Below are 10,265 nucleotides of genomic sequence, written 5' to 3' on the forward strand. Positions count from 1 at the left end.
CAAAACAACACTAACAATGTTACAATATTTCTCTATAAAGAGTGAAAACTCAAAACTTACCAATATATTTTAGCATGTAGTTGTTTCATATACATCAGTCACTGTACACTAAGAAATAACCAAACAAAACAACAATTATAGACTAGTCTAAGTACATTGTCCATTTTTCTTTCATAACATTATTATATTAATATATGTATGTAGCATCCTAACTTCAATATAAATGAAAAGAATTGGAACTGTATTAGTTCTGACCTGGAGAAGTACGCCTCCCATTTTCCCTTCGTCTGACGCCGCTGCGAGTAAGTCCTCGCCTATTCCCTTTTATCTCTTTTCCTATCTAAATAAATTACTTTTGTACCGAAAAGTGACAAACCCTAATAGTTTATTTTAATAAGTATGAGTCAAATTGTATAGGTTCTTAAATGAATTTTCAGACTTGAGCCATTTTGTCACGACCCGATTTATCAAGTCATGATGGCACCTACTATAACCCACCAGCAGGTAAGCCAACCCGTAACCCGGAACCACAAGTAATGGTTCTGAGGGTAGAAATTAAACAAGAGTAGGCAAATAACAATATAAACAGGCGGAAGCAAACCAAAAACATATATACAAATAAAGATCCCTCCCAGAACCTGGAAGTCACTAGTACAGAGCTACTATAAAATGAGTACAAGTCGCAAAACTGGACAACAGAGATTGGACTGTCTCGAAAGGAAAAAGACAAGTCTATATATACAGATGGAGACTGAAATAGTACAAAACGCCGTGTGCTCACCCCCGTCTCCGGATAAGTCTACTCCAAGCTCGATCAACGCTGACTACTAGTGCTCGGACCTGCATCACAAAATAGATGCAGAGCGTAGCATGAGTACCAAACAACAGGTACCCAGTAGACATCATCGGCCGACTGAGCAAGATAAGCAAAAGTAAACTGAAATGCGAATAAAGGGTCACATCAAGTGCAAAGAGTAGTAAATGGGGGAAATGTACACGAGCGTACAGGCAACAAAGACAAGCAATCTAACTAACTCCGCCGGGCTCCCATAAACCCGACGGGTACGCTCGTGCACAATAAAAGAAATCACCTGCACGGACCCCCATAAGCCCGACAGATGCACCGGCAGTTAAAGTAAAATAATGGAGCTAGAAGGTCTATCACAATATTACCAATTTCCGCACTTTTAACTGAACCATTCCCAATTATAGTCCAAGATCTCATTACGTCCCGGACTTTAATTGGAATCTCTCCAACCTCCAAAACCTCAACCTACAGATGAGAGTAATCAAGACTAAACTGAAGCTTTAGTGAGGAATTGGGAATACACCACGTGCAAGCTGGACCACGGACTCGAACCGGGTACTATAGCTAATGAGTCAACCTATATGGGCTGGACCACGGACTCGAACCGGGTGCTGTAGCCAAAGGTCGGGCACGGGTGGGCTGGACCACGGACTCGAACCGGGTACTGTAGCCAAAACCAGATCACAGGTAAGCTGGACCACGGACTCTAACCGGGTACTGTACCTAAGCCTGGACATAAGTAAGCTGGACCACGGACTCTAATCGGGTAGTGTAGCCAAAACCAGATCACAGGTAAGCTGGACCACGGACTCTAACCGGGTACTGTAGCTAAGCCTGGACATAAGTAACCTGGACCACAGACTCTAACCGGGTGCTGTAGCTAAGAATCAATATCCAACCATACGTCGCGGGAAATATCACCAAACCGATTACCATAAATAATCATTTTAGTCCGACCCTCATATACCCCAAATCGCCGAGGAAGTATCCAATAATGAGTAAGCTAGACCACGGACTTTAACCGGGTATTTGAAACCGATAGAAAAGCAGGGCATTATGGATACAAGGTCATAAGCTGAGTTACCGACTATCAGACCCAAGTCTGCTATATCAGTCTACAAGGAGCTGATCGTCCGAAACGACGTCGGACAAAGTTCTACTGCCCAACGACATCCGAAACCTCGCAAGTCTATGGCAACACTAGTCTAAGCCTAGACTAAGGCCAAACATACTTCAATCAATGTTGTCATATACACCACAAGATATGGATATTCAATAATATCAAGAGACATGCTGTCATAATCCAACACTTTCCCGAAATAAGGTCTAAGGTAGGAATTATAGAAATTTAGCATGCTCGACACCTGAACTCCTCCATACTCAAGCAAATCAATAAACAAATGCCTAAACATGCTCAATCTCACAAGAGAAAACCATAGTCTACCTGAAAGCCGACCACGCGTGCTCCAACTCACGGTACCGGATCTTATCCTCTCCGAACGGTCTCCAAATGCTTCCCCACTAACAAAAGGTTAATCACCTCGTCATTACGAATATATTGACACTAAAATTATATTTTTCGGAGACGGACCCAAAAATCGGGTCTAAAATGGGATTGTGGGGCCCACAATTAGAATCTCGAAATCGAATCCGTGGAAACGTCCCAAATACCTTACTAAACTAATACCCCAAAATTTTAGCACAAGCAGATGCCTACAACACCGCAAATCAGCCACAACAATTAAAAAGGGCAGCCCCTTGATCACCAATTTTCGGAAAAATGAGACCCTTTCAACCCAAACAGATTATACCACGACGATCCTTGCGAAAAACTCTACAAGTTAGCCACAAGAATGACTCAAAACGGACCTAAGATGATCAAGATCTCACAATTCAAAATTCAACAACAATTCAATTCGGAAAATCACCCTGGCAGTGGCTAAAATTGATTTCTTACCTCAAACGAAGCCTCCCCTCGCGTTTCTGAGATCACCGCTAGATTCCCCTCGAAATTCTCTTGAAGTTTGCCTTTTGAATCACTTAATTTGGACTCAAAATGAAGGAGCAATCTTAAGTTGAAGTTGAGGAAAAAAAATGGACGAATTTCGTCCTAAATTCTGGAAATTTCCATATTTCCACTCCGCTGCCACGTGGCGTCACGTGGCTCTGCCACGTCACCCCCGCGTCAAAATTCTACAACCCTTCAAATTTAAATTTCGATGTTTCGGACTCGTTCGGAGTCGGAAAAATACAAACCTTATATGGAATCTGATTGGAAATGATATTTTGGACTCAACGGTGAAGGCGGAATTTCCATTTGGAGATCGTTTCGATGAAAAGTGGGTCCCACACCCCGTATCGTTTTGAGCCAGATTCCACAACTGCCATCTAAAGCCTTGGGAAGTGAACAAAGGTCGTTCTAGATCAATCTCGATCTTCCGAAGCTAACCTAGCTGTCAGAATTTTCATCTGAGCACGTCTTCCAAGAAGGTTGACCAAAGTCAACTTTTCAAGTCATTACAATATCCACTACTAAACGAACTTTCGTCCGCGAAAGTAAGAGTCAAGAGGTACCTGAATGCTCAAATAAGTCGGGGAACTGTACCCGCATCTCATGCTCGGTCTCCCAGGTAGCCTCCTCAACTGGACGATGTCTCCAGTAGACCTTAACCACAAGAATGGCTCTGGAACGCAACCGTCTGACATCTCTAGCCAAAATAACAATTGGCTCCTTAATGTATCTCAAACTGTCATCCAAGTCAACTGCATCATACTGAATCACATGGGACTCATCTGGAACATACCGGCGCAACATCGAAACATGAAAAAGTGGGTGAATAACTGAAAAGGCCGGGGGCAAAGCTAACTCATATGCGACCTCCCCAACTGTCCTCAATATCTCAAAAGGACCTATATACCTGGGGCTAAGCTTGCCCCGCCTCCCAAAACTCGATCTCGAAGTGCCACTAAGTCCTCATCCTCAAACTGACGGCTGCAAATCCGATCCAGCAGAGATGACTGAGCATCCACATAAACTAGTACACACCGGGAATCAGAGATATCAAGACGTACCATCCGGTTAGCTAAGGACTGGATGTCCAAAGCTTATGGTCTCTCCGTAGTAGAAAGAAAAGCTAGACTACCCATACTCACTGCCTTCCGACTCAAGGCGTCCGCTACTACATTTTCCTTGCCCGGATGGTAAAGAATAGAGAGGTCATAGTCCTTCAGGAGCTCAATCCAACGACGCTGTCTCAAATTAAGATCTCTCTGGCTCATAATGTACTGAAGGCTCCTGTGATCAATATAGGTCTCGCATCAAACTCCATACAGGTAATGTCTCCAAATCTTAAGCATAAAAATCACCGCCGCCAACTCTAAGTCGTGGGTGGAGTAGTTGCGCTCATGAATCTTAAGCTGCCTCGACGCATAAGCAATAACCCGGCCCTGCTGCATCAATACACAACCCAAACCAACGCCGGATGCGTCACAATATACCGTGAAGCCCTCGCCCTCAACTGGAAGAGTCAATATAGGAGCGGTGGTCAATAACTCCTTGAGCCTCAAAAAGCTCGCCTCACACTCCTCTGACCAAACAAAAGGAACATCAACACGAGTCAATCGAGTCAACGGGGCTGCAATAGTAGAAAAGCCCTCAACAAAGCGTCTGTAATAGCCTGCTAGTCCGACGAAGCTCCGAATCTCAGTAACTGAAGTGGGCCTGTGCCAATCACGAATAGCCTCAATCTTCGCCGGATCAACCCTAATACCCTCCTTGGACACCACGTGCCCCAAGAAGGCTACAGACTCAAGCCAAAACTCGCACTTTGAGAACTTGGCATAAAGCCGCTGATCTCTCAAAGTCTGGAGCACTATCCTCAAATGCTGCTCATGCTCACTCCGGCTCCGCGAGTATACTAGTATGTCATCAATGAAGACTATGACGAAGGAATCAAGATAAGGCCTGAACACACGCGTCATCAAGTCCATAAAGGCAGCAGGGGCATTAGTCAACCCAAACGACATCACCAAGAACTCATAATGGCCATAACGAGTCCTAAATGCGGTCTTAGGGATGTCCGCTGCCCTAATCCTCAACTGGTGGTAACCGGACCTCAAATCAATCTTAGAGAACACTGAAGCTCCCTGTAGCTGGTCAAATAGGTCATCGATCCTAGGCAGAGGATATCGATTCTTCACTGTCACCTTGTTCAGCTGCCTGTAGTCAATACACAATCGCATAGTACCGTCCTTCTTCTTCACGAAGAGGACTGGGGCACCCCAAGGCGATACACTAGGCCTAATGAATCCCTTACCCAAGAGATCCTGAAGCTGAACACTGAGCTCCTTGAGCTCTGCAGGAGCCATCCGATATGGCGGAATAGAAATAGGGCGAGTACCTGGCTCAAGCTCAATCGGAAAGTCGACATCACGCTCTGGGGGTAGGCCAGGTAGATCAGTAGGAAACACATCTATGAAGTCACGAACAACAGGAACTGACTCAACCGGAGGAACCTCCTTACTCACATCACGTACATAGGCCAAATATGATAAGCATCCGCTAGCCACTAGCCTCCTAGCACGAATAAAAGAAATAACCCCAACTGGTGTGCTACCACGAGATCCCTGCCACACCACCGGAGGAATACCGGGAATGGCTAAGGTAACGGTCTTAGAAAAGCAATCTAAAACAGCGCGATAAGGGGATAACCAATCCATGCCCAGAATCACATCAAAATCAACCATGTCAAGCAATATAAGGTCAGCCCGGGTGTCACACCCCTGGATAGTAACTAAGCAAGATCGAAATACCTGATCCACTACTAAAGACTCACCCACGGGGGTCGACACACGCAACGGCGCTACCAGAGGCTCAGACATCAAACTCAATCGAGAGGCATAGTAGACAGAAACATACGAAAAAGTAGAGCCTGGATCAAATAAAGCCAAGGCGGGCTGCTGGCATAATAACACTGTACCTGTGATCACATCGTCCGAGGTCTCAGCATCTGCTCTAGCTGGAGCTGCATAAAAGTGGGCCTGGACTCCCCTACCCTGTGCATCGACTCTGCCCCCTAATCTGCCTCCTCGGGGACCACCCCGTATACCCTGGTGACCACCCCTACGGTCCTGTCCCTGGCCTCTGCCTCTAGCTGGAGGTGCTGGCGCATGCCTAGCTGCCTGTGGAGCGGGTAAGGCTAACCTGCGATGGGGACACTCGCGGGCCCAATGATCTAACCCCCCACATTCATAACACCCCTGGAACTGTCGACTGAGAGCTGGAGGTCGGCTACCCCGGCCAGAAGAACCCATCTGTGAACTATCTCGGCCCCGACTAGGACCGGCACTAAAACCAATATGGCGGTGCTGATCACCCTCTGATGCCTGGAGAGCAGCCTGGAAGGGGCTACTAGACTGACCCGACTGAAACCTCTGCTGGGATCTATCATAAGACCCTCGGGGTCTGAAACGGCGCCTATCATAGCTATCCTCCTGTCTAGGTCTCTTGCCGCTGCCCCCTTGGGCCTCGCGACGGAGCTGCTCGATAGTGCGGGCATGGTCCACTACATCTAGAAATGAGCGGCCCGCTGAGACTAAAGACTGAGTCTCAATCCGCAACTGTAGTCTCAAACCCCGAACAAAACAACGAACCCTCTCCTCCTCAGTAGGTAATATCATGGCGGCATGCCTGGAGAGCTCGTGGAATCGGGCCTCATACTCTGATACTGTCATGGAGCCCTGCTCTAACCGAGCAAACTGATCTCTGAGCTGATCTCTGATGCTCCTGGGAATAAATCGGGCCAAGAAGGCCTCTGAAAACTCAGTCCATGTGACCGGTGGAGACCCAGCTGGCCTGGTCTCTAAGTATGTACGCCACCACTGCCTGGCGGGACCGTCTAACTGGTAAGCGGTGAAGTCTGCCCCTCTCGACTCCACTAAACCCAAAGTCTGTAGCCGCTCGCGGCAAGTAACTAGAAACTCGTGGGCATCCTCCCCCACTGCCCCAGAAAACCTCGGCGGTGATAGTCTAAGGAACACACCGAGCATCTTCTGCTCCCGTAGTGGCATGACGCTCTCCAAATCGTCAGGCTGGACAATCGGTGCCGCTGGTGTAGGCTGGCCCTGCGGTACTGGAACAACTGGAGCTGGGGCCTGCTGCATACCCCCAATGGCAGCTAGTATCTGTACGAGCATCGCCTGTATATCTGGAGCTGCCACAGGCTCGGGCGGTGGCTGGGCTGATCCCGGACCCATCGGCTGCTGCGGTGCTGGAGCTGCTGGTGGCTCTATCACCGGCTCCGGAGTTTGCTCTCGGTCCTGGGCTGGTGCTGTAGCTCTGGCACGACCTCGAGGTCGGCCTCTACCCCTAGCTGGGGCCCTACCACGCGTGCGAGCCATCCCTATAAAAGAGTGGTACAAGTAAAATTTCAGAAACTGATAAGACATACAATGCACGACAGTGATGCAAAAGCGACACGTTCCTAAAGACATCCTGTAGCCTCCCGAAGATAAGTAACGGACGTCTCCGTACCGATCTGCAGGACTCTACTAGACGTTAGCTCTGTACAAGTGAGACCGACGAACCTGGGCTCTGATACCAATTTGTCACGACCCGATTTATCAAGTCATGATGGCACCTACTATAACCCACCAGCAGGTAAGCCAACCCGTAACCCGGAACAACAAGTAATGGGTCTGAGGGTAGAAATTAAACAAGAGTAGGCAAATAACAATATAAACAGGCGGACGCAAACCAAAAACATATATACAAATAAAGATCCCTCCCAGAACCTGGAAGTCACTAGTACAGAGCTACTACAAAATGAGTACAAGTCCCAAAACTGGACAACAGAGACTGGACTGTCTCGAAAGGAAAAAGACAAGTCTATATATACAGATGGAGACTGAAATAGTACAAAACGCCGTGTGCTCACCCCCGTCTCCGGATAAGTCTACTCCAAGCTCGATCAACGCTGACTACTAGTGCTCGGACCTGCATCACAAAATAGATGCAGAGCGTAGCATGAGTACCAAACAACAGGTACCCAGTAGACATCATCGGCCGACTGAGCAAGATAAGCAAAAGTAAACTGAAATGCGAATAAAGGGTCACATCAAGTGCAAAGAGTAGTAAATGGGGGATATGTACACGAGCGTACAGGCAACAAAGACAAGCAATCTAACTAACTCCGCCGGGCTCCCATAAACCCGACGGGTACGCTCGTGCACAATAAAAGAAATCACCTGCACGGACCCCCATAAGCTAGACAGATGCACCAGCAGTTAAAGTAAAATAATGGAGCTAGAAGGTCTATCACAATATTACCAATTTCCGCACTTTTAACTGAACCATTCCCAATTATATTCCAAGATCTCATTACGTCCCGGACTTTAATCGGAATCTCTCCAACCTCAAAAACCTCAACCTACAGATGAGAGTAATCAAGACTAAACTGAAGCTTTAGTGAGGAATTGGGAATACACCACGTGCAAGCTGGACCACGGACTCGAACCGGGTACTATAGCTAATGAGTCAACCTATATGGGCTGGACCACGGACTCTAACCGGGTACTGTAGCCAAAACCAGATCACAGGTAAGCTGGACCACTGGACCACGGACTCTAACCGGGTAGTGTAGCCAAAACCAGATCACAGGTAAGCTGGACCACAGACTCTAACCGGGTACTGTAGCTAAGTCCATAAGTAAGCTGGACGACGGACTCTAACCGGGTGCTGTAGCTAAGAATCAATATCCAACCATACGTCGCAGGAAATATCACCAAACCGATTACCATAAATAATCATTTTAGTCCGACCCTCATATACCCCAAATCGCCGAGGAAGTATCCAATAATGAGTAAGCTAGACCACGGACTTTAACCGGGTATTTGAAGCCAATAGAAAAGCAGGGCATTATGGATACAAGGTCATAAGCTGAGTTACCGACTATCAGACCCAAGTCTGCTATATCAGTCTACAAGGAGCTGATCGTCCGAAACGACGTCGGACAAAGTTCTACTGCCCAACGACATCCGAAACCTCGCAAGTCTATGGCAACACTAGTCTAAGCCTAGACTAAGGCCAAACATACTTCAATCAATATTGTCATATACACCACAAGATATGGTTATTCAATAATATCAAGAGACATGCTGTCATAATCCAATACTTTCCCGAAATAAGGTCTAAGGTAGGAATTATAGAAATTTAGCATGCTCGACACCCGAACCCCTCCATACTCAAGCAAATCAATAAACAAATGCCTAAACATGCTCAATCTCACAAGAGAAAACCATAGCCTACCTGAAAGCCGACCACGCGTGCTCCAACTCACGGTACCGAATCTTATCCTCTCCGAACGGTCTCCAAATGTTTCCCCACTAACAAAAGGTTAATCACCTCGTCATTACGAATATATTGACACTAAAATTATATTTTTCGGAGACGGACCCAAAAATCGGGTCTAAAATGGGATTGTGGGGCCCACAATTAGAATCTCGAAATCGAATCCGTGGAAACGTCCCAAATACCTTACTAAACTAATACCCCAAAATTTTAGCACAAGCAGATGTCTACAACACCGCAAATCAGCCACAACAATTAAAAAGGGCAGCCCCTTGATCACCAATTTTCGGAAAAACGAGACCTTTCAACCCAAACAGATTATACCACGACGATCCTTGCGAAAAACTCTACAAGTTAGCCACAAGAATGACTCAAAACGGACCTAAGATGATCAAGATCTCACAATTCAAAATTCAACAACAATTCAATTCGGAAAATCACCCTGGCAGTGGCTAAAATTGATTTCCTACCTCAAACGAAGCCTCCCCTCGCGTTTCTGAGATCACCGCTAGATTCCCCTCGAAATTCTCTTGAAGTTTGCCTTTTGAATCACTTAATTTGGACTCAAAATGAAGGAGCAATCTTAAGTTGAAGTTGAGGAAAAAAATGGACGAATTTCGTCCTAAATTCTGGAAATTTCCATATTTCCACTCCGCTGCCACGTGGCGTCACGTGGCTCTGCCACGTCACCGCCGCGTCAAAATTCTATAACCCTTCAAACTTAAATTTCGATGTTTCGGACTCGTTCGGAGTCGAAAAAATACAAACCTTATATGGAATCTGATTGGAAATGATATTTTGGACTCAACGGTGATGGCGGAATTTCCATTTGGAGATCGCTTCGATGAAAAGTGGGTCCCACACCCAGTATCGTTTTGAGCCAGATTCCACAACTGCCATCTAAAGCCTCGGGAAGTGAACAAAGGTCGTTCTAGACCAAACTCGATCCTCCGAAGTTAACCTAGCTGTCAGAATTTTCATCTGAGCACGTCTTCCAAGAAGGTTGACCAAAGTCAACTTTTCAAGTCATTACACATTTTTATCAATTACAAAATAAATACCCGCTAGTTAAATAACCATTGTTATTGAATAGTTTAAAATTCTCAAACC

The 10,265-nt window shown here is 46.4% G+C and overlaps 1 protein-coding gene across 1 annotated transcript; it reads right to left on the bottom strand.

Moving 5' to 3' along the window:
* Positions 1-580: 580 nt before the first annotated feature.
* On the bottom strand, positions 581-6,632 carry LOC125866173 (uncharacterized). Its single transcript, XM_049546482.1, has 2 exons — positions 5,788-6,632; positions 581-840 (listed from the first exon to the last, which is right to left on the bottom strand). Exons 1-2 carry the CDS (start codon positions 6,539-6,541, stop codon positions 815-817), a joined length of 780 nt encoding a protein of 259 aa, XP_049402439.1. The 5' UTR covers positions 6,542-6,632; the 3' UTR covers positions 581-814.
* Positions 6,633-10,265: the final 3,633 nt, after the last annotated feature.

The sequence above is a fragment of the Solanum stenotomum genome, chromosome 5, assembly GCF_019186545.1.
Source record: "Solanum stenotomum isolate F172 chromosome 5, ASM1918654v1, whole genome shotgun sequence".
Lineage (NCBI taxonomy): Eukaryota > Viridiplantae > Streptophyta > Magnoliopsida > Solanales > Solanaceae > Solanum > Solanum stenotomum.

Coding starts and splice junctions, on each gene's coding strand:
- LOC125866173 (XM_049546482.1), bottom strand. CDS start 6,541: ATGACAGTATCAGAGTATGAGGCCCGATTCCACGAGCTCTCCAGGCAT. Junction 841..5,787: donor CTCGGACGATGTGATCACAG/GTACAGTGTTAT, acceptor TTTGTGATGCAG/GTCCGAGCACTAGTAGTCAG.